This window comes from Lepus europaeus, chromosome 7 (genome assembly GCF_033115175.1).
Source record: "Lepus europaeus isolate LE1 chromosome 7, mLepTim1.pri, whole genome shotgun sequence".
NCBI classification, from domain to species: Eukaryota; Metazoa; Chordata; class Mammalia; order Lagomorpha; family Leporidae; genus Lepus; species Lepus europaeus.
Genome location: NC_084833.1, coordinates 2,146,604 through 2,161,520, shown reverse-complemented (window position 1 = coordinate 2,161,520; position 14,917 = coordinate 2,146,604). Strand labels below are relative to the sequence as shown.

Genomic DNA, 14,917 nt, shown 5'->3' with positions numbered 1-14,917 from the left:
AGCTGTCTCTGACCCCGGGAGCTCTCTCTGACCCCCCGGGAGCCCTCTCTGACCCCGGGAGCCCTCTCTGACCCCGGGAGCCCTCTCTGACCCCCGGGAGCCCTCTCTGACCCCGGGAGCTCTCTCTGACCCCGGGAGCCGTCTCTGACCCCCCGGGAGCCCTCTCTGACCCCGCGAGCCCTCTCTGACCCCCGGGAGCTCTCTCTGACCCCCCGGGAGCTCTCTGACCCCGGGAGCTCTCTCTGACCCCCCGGGAGCTCTCTCTGACCTCGGGAGCTGTCTCTGACCCCGGGTGCTGTCTCTGACCCCGGGAGCTCTCTGACCTCGGGAGCTGTCTCTGACCCCCCGGGAGCTCTCTCTGACCCCCCGGGAGCCCTCTCTGACCCCGGGAGCTGTCTCTGACCCCGGGAGCTCTCTCTGACCCTCCGGGAGCCCTCTCTGACCCCGGGAGCCCTCTCTGACCCCCGGGAGCTCTCTCTGACCCCGGGAGCTCTCTCTGACCCCCGGGAGCTCTCTCTGACCCCGGGAGCTCTCTCTGACCCCGGGAGCTGTCTCTGACCCCGGGAGCTCTCTCTGACCCCCGGGAGCTGTCTCTGACCTCCGGGAGCTCTCTCTGACCCCGGGAGCTCTCTCTGACCCCGGGAGCTCTCTCTGACACCGGGAGCTCTCTGACCCCCGGGAGCTCTCTCTGACCCCCGGGAGCTGTCTCTGACCCCCGGGAGCTCTCTCTGACCCCGGGAGCTCTCTCTGACCCCCGGGAGCTGTCTCTGACCCCCGGGAGCTCTCTCTGACCCCCGGGAGCTCTCTCTGACTCCGGGAGCCCTCTCTGACCCCCAGGAGCCCTCTCTGACCCCCGGGAGCTGTCTCTGATCCCCGGGAGCTCTCTCTGACCCCGGGAGCTCTCTGACCTCTGGGAGCCCTCTCTGACCCCCGGGAGCTCTCTCTGACCCCGGAGCAGCTGGCTCACGCTGGAGATGGACGTCTCCGTATCGCGCTCACCTGGACTCACCTGAGAACACGCTTGTGCCCGGCCTGCAGTGCGCTTTGCTTGGGCTCGGGCAGCCGGCTAGATGCACTCGTGGTGGGAGTTTCTCGTGGCGGCCGTCCGAGTGCCTTGGCCGGCGCCGGCGCTGGCGCTAGCGCTGGGTGTGCGTCCTGCTCTCTGGTCCCCGTTGTTCGCGGAGGGCTCGAGGCTGGCGTTGCTGGAACCTGCAGAGCCTGCAAGGCCCCTCGGGCTGCTCTGTTTCTTTCCCTCCAACGCCTGCTGTATTCCATCCCCTCCATGGACGTGGACGTGCTGTGGTCACTTCCTGTGCAGCCGATGCCCGGTCAGCCCAGCTGTGCCTGAGCAGCCGAGCGCTGCCCACTGAGCCCCCCACCCCTCCAGCTGCAGCAAGCACCACCGTGTGCCCAGAGGGCTCAGCCAGAGCAGTGAACAGGTGTCTCCCGAGCCTGTCCTGGAGGGGGTCAGACCGCACACAGGTCAGACCGCACACAGGCTCGGTGTTCAGGGCCAGGGCAGTGAACAGGTGTCTCCCGAGCCTGTCCTGGAGGGGGTCAGACCGCACACAGGCTCGGTGTTCAGGGCCAGGGCGGGCGAAGCCCCGGGAAGAGAGCGGCTCGACGGGAGGCACTTGGGGTGCGAGAATGTGGTCTGGGCTCTGTGCCCCGTGGGTGGCGTGTGCACTCGGGCGTGCGTTGAAGGTGGTCTGAGGGCCACAGGAGGGCCGGGCATCTCCCGCCGCGGGCCTGGGGAGGCCGTGACCGAGAGGCCATTCGTCCGCCAGGTGCCCATGACCTGAGCACTGCCCTGTTTCCCACAGGCCCGTGATGCACCGAAATGTCCGCTACAACTGCAGGGTGATCTTCCTCAACAGGTGGGCGGCCGGGAGGGTGATGGTCCTAACAGGTGGGCGGCCGGGGAGGGTGATGGTCCTAACAGGTGGGCGGCCGGGGAGGGTGATGGTCCTAACAGGTGGGCGGCCGGGGAGGGTGATGGTCCTAACAGGTGGGCGGCCGGGAGGGTGATGGTCCTCAACAGGTGGGCGGCCGGGAGGGTGATGGTCCTCAACAGGTGGGCGGCCGGGAGGGTGATGGTCCTAACAGGTGGGCGGCCGGGGAGGGTGATGGTCCTAACAGGTGGGCGGCCGGGGAGGGTGATGGTCCTCAACAGGTGGGCGGCCGGGAGGGTGATGGTCCTCAACAGGTGGGCGGCCGGGGAGGGTGACCGTCCTAACAGGTGGGCGGCCGGGGAGGGTGATGGTCCTAACAGGTGGGCGGCCGGGGAGGGTGATGGTCCTCAACAGGTGGGCGGCCGGGAGGGTGATGGTCCTAACAGGTGGGCGGCCGGGCAGGGTGATGGTCCTAACAGGTGGGCGGCCGGGGAGGGTGATGGTCCTAACAGGTGGGCGGCCGGGGGAGGGACCTGCGCGGGAACCCCAGGACACCCACCCTGGGAGTGGATTAGGCTGACGCTCCGCAGGAGGTGCTGACGACCTGGCTCCTCTGGGTCTCAGCCTCCACCAGCACGGGCTCTCTGGGATGCTGGCGAAGCCCAGGGAGGAGGAAGCCAGGCCTGGGTGCAGGCAGCTCTGCCATTGCTGATTAGAGGGCTGGAGAGGGAGGGAGGGAGGGAGACATTTGTCCGGGCAGGATTTCCCAGTCCTTGGCCGGCACCAGAACCCCCGGTGGGGACGTGCCCAGAGCTGGGCTCAGCACCTGTCACCTGCAGGCGGCTCCTGCTCATCAGACCCAAGATGGCCTTGGCAAACGAAGCCAACTACCACGAGCTGCGCTGGTTCACCCCGTGGTCTCGGAGCCGGTGAGTGCCGGGCGCCTGGTGCGGCCGTGCTCTGTGCCAGACCAGGTGTTTGCCAGGTGTCTTTGCCACCTGTGGCCCTCGTCACAGGACACGGGAGGAGGCGGGTGGGGGGGGTCCCTGGGCCGGGCTGTCCAGTTCCATGGGTGGGCTCCCTGATCTGCAGACGCAGACTCGGGCTCCCGGCGTTGTAGCCGGGAATTCTGGATCCGGAGTTCCGTGGCTAGGGCCGCTCAGTCGATGACGTCTGTGCGGGGAGTCTGAAGCCCGAGGCCTGTGGGGTCTGAGACACTGTGGCCCACGTGTCACGTGGCTCACAGGCGTGGCCATGTCCCTTCCCTGCTGTGTTTGAGAGGCACACAGAGACCCTGTCCACAGGCTCACTTCCTTGATGGATGGGTCAGTAGCCGGGGCCAAACCTGGAAGCTGGGAACCCCACCCAGGTCCGCCACGTGGCTGACAGGGACCCAACTACTGAGCCCTCCTGCTGCCTCCCAAGGTGTGCAAGAGTGGGGCTGGGACTCAGGACCAGGACTTGGGAGTCGGGCAGGGACTCTGGGGTAGGGCTGGGACTGGGGTGGGCTGGGGACACAGGGGGTGGGTCTGGGACTTGGGGGTGGGACTTGGGAGTGGGTCGGGGACTCATGGGTACGGCTGGGACTCAGGGGTGGGGCGGTGACTGGGACTCGGGTGGGGCCGGGACTCTGGGGTGGGGCGGTGACTCGGGGGTGGGGCCGGGACTCTGGGGTGGGGCGGTGACTTGGGGGTGAGGCCGGGACTCTGGGGTGGGGCCGGGATTCTGGGGTGGGGCCGGGATTCTGGGGTGGGGCCGGGATTCTGGGGTGGGGCGGTGACTCGGGGGTGGGGCCGGGACTCTGGGGTGGGGCCGGGATTCTGGGGTGGGGCCGGGACTCTGGGGTGGGGCAGTGACTCGGGGGTGAGGCCGGGACTCGGGGGTGGGGTGGTGACTCGGGGCCGGGACTCAAGCCCAGGTGATGGTTGCAGGCGTCATCACCACTAGGCCAGACACAGGCCCCGGGCTCTGCCTGTTTGGAGAGCTCTGCCGCATAGCGATCTCCTTGGAACACCTGGGCTCCCACGTGGTCAGGCCTCCTCCCGTCTCATGGATGCGCCGCGTCATTTATCATCCACCCATGGCCAGCTTGTTTATGTTGGCTTCAGTGCTGGAGCGGGAATCCCACCCAGGGCTGTTTTCTAAGATTTATTTATTTATTTATTTGAAAGTCAGAGAGGAAGAGAAAAAGAGAGAGAGAGAGAGAGAGAGAGAGAGGTATTCCATCCACTGGTTCATTCTCCAAATGGCTGCAAGGGCTGGAGCTGCACTGATCCATAGCCAGAAGCCAGGAGCTTCTTCCAGGTCTCCCACGTGGGTACAGGGGCCTAAGGACTTGGGCCATTGTCTGCTGCTTTCCCAGGCCATTAGCAGGGAGCTGGATTGGAAGTGGAGCAGCTGACAAATGGCCCAGTGCCCATATGGGATGCCAGTCCCAGGTAGTGGCTGTACCTGCTATGCCACAGTGCTGGCCCCTCCTACCTGGATTTTCCCGTGGGGCAGTGTCAGCTGATTTCAGCAGATCCCTGTGACAGTTGTTGGACCTCTCAGTTGCAGAGATGCCCACTTGCTCGGGAGGACGCCCAAAGATCCAGACTCCAGACTAGTTGATGCAAAAAGCACGAGGTTTTTATTGAACGTTTGCGCAAACGGGCCCCCACCTCAGGCGGTGAGGAGCCCTGAGCGGCAGTTTCACACAGGTTATATAGGCAACGAATTAGCATATTCCTAATGCGCATGCGTAGGATTGGTCAGTTCAGAGGGACCATTAGCATATGGAATGCAGAGGTGGCACGGGATTGGCTGGTTCGGAGGGACAATTAGCATACCGGAGAGTGCTGAGGGAGAGTGCTGAGGAGAGTGCTGAGGGAACGTGCTGAGGAGAGTGCTGAGGAGAGTGCCTAGAGACTCTCTGAAGGGGAGTGGCAGCTCTGCTCTGGGCATGCCTAGAGGTTCTCTGAAGGGGATTGACTTTTCCTTCCCAGAGAACGTCCTGCCCGCTGGACTCTGGGGAACATCTAACCTCTTAAGAAGCCCCTGATATCTGCCCAGGCCTAGTTTCTTGTCCCTCTCCCCCATAAGGGTCCTTCATTCCCTCCTTTTCTTTTTGCAAAGATTTTAATCCTAAAATCTATTGGACCGGCCTGGGGAGAGCCTGCCTCACTGGAGGGAGGGAACTCTGTTCTTGCTGGACTGGGTTGGGTTCCACGTTAACAATTGTGGAGCATGGGGATTGGAAAAACAATGGGGAAAGGCCAGGAACATCACAAATATTAAACAGTTTTTGAAAGTCTTAGCTTGAGTGGGTTCTGAGTGCGCTGGAGCTTCCATTTGGCTGGTCTATCCGGATCCTCGGGGCCCTGGGGGGTGGTGCTCGCTTCACGTGTGAGGCGTGGACCCAAGCAGCGATTCCGTCGACCTTGAGAGCGGTGGGAGTTGTCAACAGCACAGTGAAGAGGCCTTTCCACCGGGGCTCTAGAGTCTTAGATTGGTGCCTTCGGACATACACAGCATCACCGATTTGGAAAGGATGTGGGATGGTTGTCGTCTCGGGTTGGTAGGCTGCTGCAAGAGGTTTCCAGACCTGGTTCTGGATGATCTGGAGCGCTCTCAACCGGGCCTGTAACTTAGGGGCATCGGCAACGGAGTCACTGGCAAGGTCAAGCAAGCCTGCTACTGGTGGGGGCCCTCCATAAAGGATTTCGTATGGCGTCAGCCCGCAATGAGAGGGCGTGTTTCGGACCCGGAACAACACCATAGGGAGGAGTTGGACCCAGTCTTTAACGCCAGTCTCCAACGCTAATTTGGTCAAGGTCTCTTTAATTGTTCTGTTCATTCTTTCTACCTGTCCTGAACTTTGGGGTCTGTAGGCACAGTGCAATTTCCAATTTATGCCTAATGCTTTGGCCACCAACTGACTTACCTGGGAGACAAACGCTGGGCCATTGTCAGACCCGATTACCTTAGGCAAGCCGAACCGGGGGAAGATCTCCTCTATGATCTTCTTGACGACCACCCGGGCGGTTTCCCGTTTTGTGGGGAATGCCTCAGTCCATCCGGAGAAGGTGTCTACAAAAACTAGAAGATACTTATTTCCATAACTGCCTGGCCTTATCTCAGTGAAATCGACCTCCCAGTTGATTCCTGGTCGGTCTCCTCTTACCCTAGCTCCCTCCGGGAGCTTGAGGTGTCTGGCATTTACCTTGGCACACGGAACACAGGATTCAGTCACCTGCTGGACTAAAGAGTCAAGTCCGGGGATGTAATAAGACTGCCTATCTTCCTGTAAGGCTGCTTTTAGCTTTTTGTGTCCCAAATGAGTCCATTGATGGAGGCTGGTAATTATTTCTTTAGCCAATTGGTGTGGCAGGACTATTTTCTCTCCGAGCCTCCAAACCCTTATTTGTTCATCATACTCTGCACCGAGCCGCTGGATCGTATCTAAGTCTTGGTCCGAATAGAGGAAAGGTGGTTCCCTCGATACTTGGGTGGGCTCAATTGTCTTTAACGGGAGCACCTGTTGGCTCAGGGCTGCCGCCCTAGCGGCCTCGTCTGCCATCCTGTTTCCCCTTGCTACGGGGTCGTCTCCTCGTTGGTGCCCGGGGCAATGAATTATACTCAACATTTTGGGCAGGAACAGGGCCTGTAGAAGATCTAGGATTTCCTGCTTATTTTTAATGTCCTTGCCTGCTGAGGTTAAGAGGCCCCTTAGCCGGTATATCTCCCCATGTACATGGGCAGTGGCGAAAGCATACCGACTGTCTGTGTAAATGTTGACCTTTTTGTCTTGTGCCAGTTTTAAAGCTTGAGTTAAGGCTATGAGCTCGGCTTTTTGAGCAGAAGTTCCAGGCTTTAAGGCACTTGACCAGATAACAGTGTTTCCATCCACCACCGCTGCCCCAGCCCTCCGCTCACCGTTCTGTAGAAAGCTGCTCCCATCCGTGAACCAGGTCATTTCGGCATCCGGCAGAGGCTGGTCGGTTAGGTCTTTTCGGGTGCCGTGGGCCTCAGCCAGGATTTGGTGACAGTTATGGATTACCTGGGCCTGGGGCCCCAGTTCCGGGAGCAGGGTGGCCGGGTTTAAAGAGGTGGCAGTCCCAAACCGGACCCGCTCTGAGTTTAATAACATAGTCTGGTAATGAGTTATCCGAGCATTTGAGAGCCACCGATCTGGTGGCTGTCGGATAACTGTCTCCACAGCATGAGGTGCCACTACGGTGAGAGGTTGGCCTAGAGTCAATTTGTCCGAGTCTTTTACCAGAACTGCCACGGCCGCTATCATGCGGAGGCACGGAGGCCAGCCGGCCGCTACATTGTCTAGCTTTTTTGAAAAGTATGCCACCGGCTTTTTCCAGGGTCCAAGCATTTGTGTTAGCACTCCCTTCGCCACTCCCTTGTTCTCATCCACGTATAATGTGAAGGGCTTGGTCATATCAGGGAGGCTCAGGGCTGGGGCTGACAATAGGGCCTTTTTTATGTTGTCAAACGCCCACTGTTGCTCTTCTCTCCATTGAAAGGGAGCATTGGACTTCGTGAGGGGGTACAATGGGGCTGCCAGCTCCGCAAACCCAGGAATCCAAAGGCGGCAGAATCCCGCACTCCCGAGGAATTCCCGCATCTTTCTGGCATCGGTAGGGGGTGGAATTAGAGCAACCACCCTTTTTCGGCTCTCTGTCAGCCACCGTTGCCCTCCTTCTAGGAGGTAGCCTAGGTAGGCCACCTGTTTCTGACATATTTGGGCCTTTTTCGCGGAGGCTCGATAGCCCAATTCCCCCAGTCTCTGTAGCAGGGCCCCGGTACCTTTTAGGCAGTCCTGCTCAGTTTCGGCGGCAAGGAGGAGGTCGTCCACATATTGCAGGAGGACCAGGTCCGGATGGTTGACTCGGAAGTCGGCCAAATCTAGGTGCAGAGCTTCGTCAAACAAGGTAGGCGAGTTTTTAAATCCTTGGGGCAACCTTGTCCAGGTGAGTTGTCCTGAAAACCCGGTCTCTGGGTCTTTCCACTCAAAAGCAAAGATGGATTGGCTCTGAGGGCTCAGTCTTAAACAAAAGAATGCATCTTTTAGATCTAACACAGTGTACCATACGTGGGTCGGAGGCAAGGTACTTAGCAGATTGTAGGGGTTGGGCACTGTGGGATGCATATCCTCCGTTCTCCTGTTAACCTCCCGCAAGTCCTGTACCGGGCGGTAGTCACCCGTACCAGGCTTCTTTACTGGTAGTAGGGGGGTGTTCCAAGGTGAACGACAAGGTTTTAAAATGCCTAGGTGTAACAGTCTCTGGATATGTGGCCGGATACCTTCCTTAGCTTCCTTGCCCATCGGATATTGACGAACTGACACGGGAATGGCCGTGGGCTTCAGATCTATGATCAAGGGAGGCCGGTTGACGGCCAGCCCTATTCCCGCAGTCTCTGCCCAGGCCTGAGGAAAATCTGTGAGCCACTTGGGGTCCAGGGGAGCCATGGTGGACGAGGGCCTCTCGAATAATCGGTGTTCGTCCTCCAAGCGTAGTGTTAATACCTGGAGGGGCCGCCCTCCTGAGTCTGTGATGGTAGCTCCTTTCTCATGGAAGTGAATTTGGGCTCCTACCTTCGAGAGTAGGTCCCTGCCCAGGAGGGGGTAGGGGCAGTCTGGCACTAGTAAGAACGAGTGTGTCACAAGTCCTGTACTCAACTGGACCTCTCAATTGGTTGTCCAGCGATATAACTTCCCTCCAGTTGCCCCCTGAACCCAGGAAGTCTTGGAGCTTAGAGGCCCTTTTTCTGAAGTCAGTACCGAGTGCTGGGCTCCCGTGTCAATCAGGAAGGTTACCGGTCTGCCCCCCACTTCAAGGGTTATCCTGGGCTCAGGGGGGGGGTCCTGGCCCTGACTCACCTAGTCGTCTTCTTCCAGGGACAGGATTGGAACTGGTCTCTTCTTTGGTCCCTGTGTTTTCTTCGGGCAGTCTTTGACCCAGTGTCCTCTTTCTTTACAATAGGCACATTGATCTCTTTCCACCCGAGGCTTTCGCTTGTCTCCCAAGTCCCTATTCTGTCCTGGTCTACTCCTTTCTGTATCCTGCACTACGGTGGCCAAAATTCTACTAAGCTCTCGATTACGTCTTTTGTCTCTTTTGTCTTCCCTTTCCTCCTGCTCCTTGCGGATCCTTTCCTCCTTCTCCTCTCGGGTCTCCCTTTTGTTGTAAATCTTTTCTGCCTCCTTCATTAAATCTTGTATAGTATACCCCTGAAGCCCCTCTAGCCGCTGCAATTTATTGCGGATGTCCGACGCTGACTGTCCTATAAAGGACATGATTACATCTCCCTGCCGGTCCTCTGCCAGGGGGTCAAACGGGGTGTACATACGGTAGGCTTCCATTAATCTTTCTAGGAAGCCTGCCGGCGTTTCCTCAGCCCTCTGTACTACTGCACGTACCTTGGCCAAATTGGTGGGGCGCTTTCCAGCCCCTCTGAGACCCGCAAGGAGAATCTGGCGGTAAAGACGAAGTCGCTCCCTACCAGCAACGGTGGTGTAGTCCCAATCAGGACGGGTTGAGGGAAACGCCTCCTCGATTTCGTTTGGCAGTAGGGTCGGTCGGCCATCTGCTCCAGGGACGTTTTTCCGTGCCTCCAGGTAGACACGCTGCTTTTCCTCAGTAGTGAGGAGGGTCTGCAGAAGCTGCTGACAATCATCCCAGGTGGGCTGATGAGTCAATAAAATTGACTCAATCAGCCCAGTCAGAGCCTGGGGGTCCTGAGAGAAAGGGGGGTTATGGGTTTTCCAATTGTAAAGATTGGAAGCGGAAAATGGCCAGTACTGCATCTGGCCAGCCACCGAACGAAGAGGAAAGGTCTGTGAAGTCCAGACGCTTCCCGAGCCCCCTGCCTGCCCCCGACGGAGGCGCAGGCGGCTAGAGGGCGGGGAAGGCGCTGAGACTTCTTCCCCTGCCCTCGTGGAATCAGGGGATGGTGCAGAAGGTTGCACATCCCGCTCTGGTTGTTGTGGGAGCTCCTGCGGGGGAGCAGGCTGGCCGGGAAGATAGGGTGGGGGAGAGTCAAAGAGCAGAAAGTCCTGATCAGCCGGAAGAACCGGTGGCTTGTCAGGTTTTGGATCTCGAATCTCCTTCAGAGGGTATAGGGAGGAGGTTGGCACAACCGGGATAGGAGGAGGGGGTAACAGGGTCCGTATGGGCTCCGTCGGGAAGGAGAAGGGTTCTATCCAGGGAGGGGGGTTACGTGAAAGATCCTCCCACGTGGTAATGTAGGGCACCTGATCAGGGTGTCCATTGGATCCTGGCTGAAAGACTCGCGCCTTAATCTGTAAAATAATATCAAGGTTAAAAGTGCTGTTCCTTGGCCAGCCGACCTCGAAGGCTGGCCATTCTGAGGAACAGAATTTTGCCCATTGTTTCCTTTTAACCTCCACTGAGAGGTGGCGCGCGCATTCTCGAACGTCCTTCCAGTGATCTAGAGTGAGACTTAAAGGGGTGGTTATTTGTTGACCCATGCGTGCAAGGATTTCAGCCCAAACAAAAAGAACAGCCAATGCACAGACATATACAGTAAACAAGACAAACCACATGGCTAGGACAAATCGAACGCTATTGCGCTATTTTTGGGAGCGGCTGCCTGACCAGCCCTCCCCGGGAAGGAGGGAGACTTGGTCTCCGACCCACCTCCAGACCACCCCGGGAGCGTCTTCCGGGGGAACGGACCGAGGGTTTCCCCTACTGGTCTCACAGACCGGAGCGTCCTCCGGGGAACGGACCAGGGGTTGCTGGGCACGCCTGCCTCCCCCACTGGTCTCACAGACCGGAGCGTCCTCCGGGAAACGGACCAGGGGTTGCTGGGCACGCCTGCCTCCCCCACTGGTCTCACAGAGTCAGGTACTGGCCAGTCAGAACACTCAAGACGAAGAACAACAAACAGAAAACACTTAATCGTACCTCCAACTGGTCCTCAGGGAATGGGTCTGAGGGCGACCTAAAATCCCCGTACGGGCCACCAAAATGTTGGACCTCTCAGTTGCAGAGATGCCCACTTGCTCGGGAGGACGCCCAAAGATCCAGACTCCAGACCAGTTGATGCAAAAAGCACGAGGTTTTTATTGAACGTTTGCGCAAACGGGCCCCCACCTCAGGCGGTGAGGAGCCCTGAGCGGCAGTTTCACACAGGTTATATAGGCAACGAATTAGCATATTCCTAATGCGCATGCGTAGGATTGGTCAGTTCAGAGGGACCATTAGCATATGGAATGCAGAGGTGGCACGGGATTGGCTGGTTCGGAGGGACAATTAGCATACCGGAGAGTGCTGAGGGAGAGTGCTGAGGGAGAGTGCTGAGGGAACGTGCTGAGGAGAGTGCTGAGGGAGAGTGCCTAGAGACTCTCCGAAGGGGAGTGGCAGCTCTGCTCTGGGCGCGCCCAGAGGTTTCCTGGAGGGGAGGGGCAGTTCTGCTCTGGGCGTGCCTAGAGGTTCTCTGAAGGGGATTGACTTTTCCTTCCCAGAGAACGTCCTGCCCGCTGGACTCTGGGGAACATCTATCCTCTTAAGAAGCCCCTGATATCTGCCCAGGCCTAGTTTCTTGTCCCTCTCCCCCATAAGGGTCCTTCACAGTCAGCAAAGCCACCCTCAGAATGGGGGAGCTGAACCCCAGGGGATGCATGAGTGCACACTGGGTGTGCAGGGGCCATTTTGTCCTAGGTGGGTCTGCTCTGTGTGGGTTTAAATGCTGCCTGGGTGCACAGTGGGTGTGCAGGGATCAGCGTGCCCTGGGTGGGTCTGCTCTCCACGGCTCTCTGTGCTCTCCGTGGCTCTTTGTGGCTCTCCGTGTTCTCCCTGGCTCTCCGTGTTCTTTGTGGCTCTCCGTGGCTCTCCCGTGTGCTCTGAGGCACACCTCCCTCACATCTGCCCTGCTCCCTCTCCAGGCACGTGGAGGAGTATTTTCTCCCCAGGATGCTGCAGGAGCTGACCAAGCAGGTGAGGCCCTGGGCGTGAAGCTCGCGTTCCAGGCAGACGTGGCTGCTCCAGGCTCAAGGGTGCCGTGTGGGGCGGGACCCCTGGTGGGTGGGAGTAGCAGAGAGGCACACAAACGGCCCAGCAGCCCCCTTGCCAGGGATGTATCCATGGTTGTCCTCTATCCTACCTGATCCTGCCACGTCCCAGGAAGACAACATGGGCGCCCCTCAGCACCCTGGGGTGCTGCCAGACTGTGCAGGTCAGCCCTGCAAAGGGGGCCTGAACTTGGGGGTGGTTTCAAAGAACAGGTCCGACAGCTTGGTGACAGTTCGGTGACTGCACGGTGACAGCACAGTGACTGCGTGGTGATAGCACAGTGACTGTGGTGACAGCCTGGTGACTGCACAGTGATAGCCCGGTGACACTCGGTGACAGTCCAGTGACTGCACAGTGATTCCACAGTGACTGCATGGTGATAGCACAGTGACTGTGGTGACAGCTCGGTGACTGCACAGTGACAGCCTGGTGACTGTGGTGACAGCCTGGTGACACCCAGTGACAGCACAGCGACTGCGTGGTGAAAGCACAGTGACTGTGGTGACACCCAGTTGATAGCACAGTGACTGCGTGGTGACAGCCTGGTGACTGTGGTGACTGCACAGTGACAGCTCGGTGACTGCATGGTGACAGCACAGTGACTGTGTGGTGACAGCCTGGTGACTGTGGTGACAGCACAATGACTGTGTGGTGACAGCCTGGTGACAGTTTGGTGACAGCTCGGTGACTGCACGGTGACAGCACAGTGACTGCACGGTGACAGCTCGGTGACTGCATGGTGACAGCACAGTGACTGTGTGGTGACAGCCTGGTGACTGTGGTGACAGCACAATGACTGCGTGGTGACAGCCTGGTGACTGTGGTGACAGCTTGGTGACTGCACGGTGACAGCCTGGTGACACCCAGTGACAGCACAGTGACTGCGTGGTGAAAGCACAGTGACTGTGGTGACACCCAGTGATAGCACAGAGACTGCGTGGTGACAGCCTGGTGACTGTGGTGACAGCTTGGTGACTGCACGGTGACAGCTCGGTGACTGCATGGTGACAGCACAGTGACTGGTGACAGCCTGGTGACAGCTCGGTGACAGCTCGGTGACTGCACAGTGACAGCACAGTGACTGCAGTGACAGCACAGTGACTGTGGTGACAGCCCAGTGACTGCACGGTGACAGCCCGGTGACTGTGGTGACAGCCTGGTGATACCCGGTGACAGCACAGTGACTCCATGGTGACAGCACAGCGACTGTGGTGATAGCCCGGTGACTGTGGTGACAGCCTGGTGACAACCGGTGACAGCACAGTGGCCACACGGTGACAGCACAGTGACTGTGGTGACAGCCCAGTGGCTGCACGGTGACAGCCCGGTGACTGTGGTGACAGCCTGGTGACAACCGGTGACAGCACAGTGACCGCACGGTGACAGCACAGTGACTGTGGTGACAGCCCAGTGGCTGCACGGTGACAGCCCGGTGACTGGTGACAGCCTGGTGACACCCGGTGACAGCACAGTGACTCCATGGTGACAGCACAGCGACTGTGCAGTGACAGCCCAGTGACACCCGGTGGCAGCGCGGGCTGTCGGGGACCCAGCCTGCTCTCCGATGCTGCATTCACCACGCCTGGCGCTCCCAGCCCTGGGCGCCTCTTGGAAAGGGGGAGGCCGTACTGCGGCCCCAGCCGTGTGGTCAGGTCTGCGAGGCGCCCGAGGCCGGGTGCGGGGTCTGGCAGTGGCCAGCACTGTGGTCCGGGGTGGGGGCTTTCCTTGCAGCCACAAGCTGATGGCGGCTTTGTGGGTGGCAGAGGGAGGGCCTGTCGGTGAAGGGAGCTGGACTCGCACCTGCAGCGGGGAGCCCCCGAGAGCCCTGTGTGCCCCAGGTCTCCCACACTGGGTTCCTGGCCAGGCAAAGCAGCGCCGGTCCCAGCCGGGTCGTGTCTGTAACAGGGTGGGCGCACTCCCCGTGTCTGCCAGTGAGGTCCGAGCTCCGTGCCCTCTGTCACCTGGCGCGGCGCCCGCTCGGTGCCCGTGTGCTGAGGTGATTTGTGCCGCGTCTTTGTCACAACTACAGTGAACGCTATGGCAGTTTGTGGTCCTGGATGGTGTGACCAGAGGCCCTCAGGGTCAGCCGAGGAGGTGCTGCCCGGGGCTGACTGCCTGGCCTGGGTGGGCTCTGGGCGAGGGAGGGCTTGGGACACAGTGGTGGCTTCATGGGGCAGCTGACACCACTGTGCACCTGTGACCCCCACCTGCAGGAGACCGTGCCCTTCGGGGACGCGGTGCTGGCCACGCAGGACACCTGCATCGGGAGTGAGGTCTGTGAGGAGCTCTGGACGCCCCACAGGTCAGCTGGAGGACCCGGGTTTGTGGGCATCCTGGGCTGGTGGCCGGGCCTGGGGAGACACCCTGGGAGGGCTTCGGGGGCCGTGGGAGGCGGCTGGGGGAGTCCAGCCAGTCTCGTCTCCACGCCTGCCTGTGCCCACAGCCCGCACGTGGACATGGGCCTGGACGGTGTGGAGATCTTCACCAATGCCTCTGGCAGCCACCACGTGCTACGCAAAGCCCACGCCAGGGTGGATCTGGTCACCATGGCCACCACCAAGGTAGGCACCAGGCCGGGCCGCAGGGGCGGGTACCGTGTTTGGAGCACTCGTGGTCCTCCCCTCAGCATGGTGGCCGGGCTGCCTGTGGTTCCTGCCTGCTCTCAGCCAGGCCGTGCTGACCGCTCCCCTGGGGCCCGGCCTTGTCCCTAACTCCCGGCTGCCCTGGGAAGAGGCGCCGTTGCCAACGGCATGGTGACCAGCAGCCAGGGCGGGCACTTGTCCACAGGTGTCATGGTGGGTGGAGACCGCGCCCCTGGCCTGCTGCCCTTGTTCTAGGCAGCGAGACAGCCACAGGAGCTTGGCTGTGGGCTCTTCAAGCCACACCGTGTCCTCTGACAGTGCCCGTGCCGTGGGGGTGGGTGGGGTACCAGTGCTGGCAGTGGGAGGGGGGCAGGGGCCCGGCCAGTGCTGACAGTGCAGGGGGGCGGGGCCC

At 60.0% G+C, this 14,917-nt stretch overlaps 1 protein-coding gene across 5 annotated transcripts in view; it reads left to right on the top strand.

Moving 5' to 3' along the window:
* NADSYN1 (NAD synthetase 1) overlaps nucleotides 1-14,917 on the top strand; it is a 41,965-nt gene that overhangs the window by 10,189 nt on the left and 16,859 nt on the right. For 3 of the 5 annotated variants that reach the window (XM_062195669.1, XM_062195672.1, XM_062195673.1), the window contains exons 4-8: nucleotides 1,824-1,877; nucleotides 2,732-2,821; nucleotides 11,797-11,848; nucleotides 14,137-14,225; nucleotides 14,367-14,484. In XM_062195669.1, the coding sequence (XP_062051653.1) occupies nucleotides 1,824-1,877; nucleotides 2,732-2,821; nucleotides 11,797-11,848; nucleotides 14,137-14,225; nucleotides 14,367-14,484 (403 nt within the window). The remainder of the gene's footprint in view (nucleotides 1-1,823; nucleotides 1,878-2,731; nucleotides 2,822-11,796; nucleotides 11,849-14,136; nucleotides 14,226-14,366; nucleotides 14,485-14,917) is intronic. The other 2 variants (XM_062195670.1, XM_062195671.1) reach the window with 2 other exon arrangements.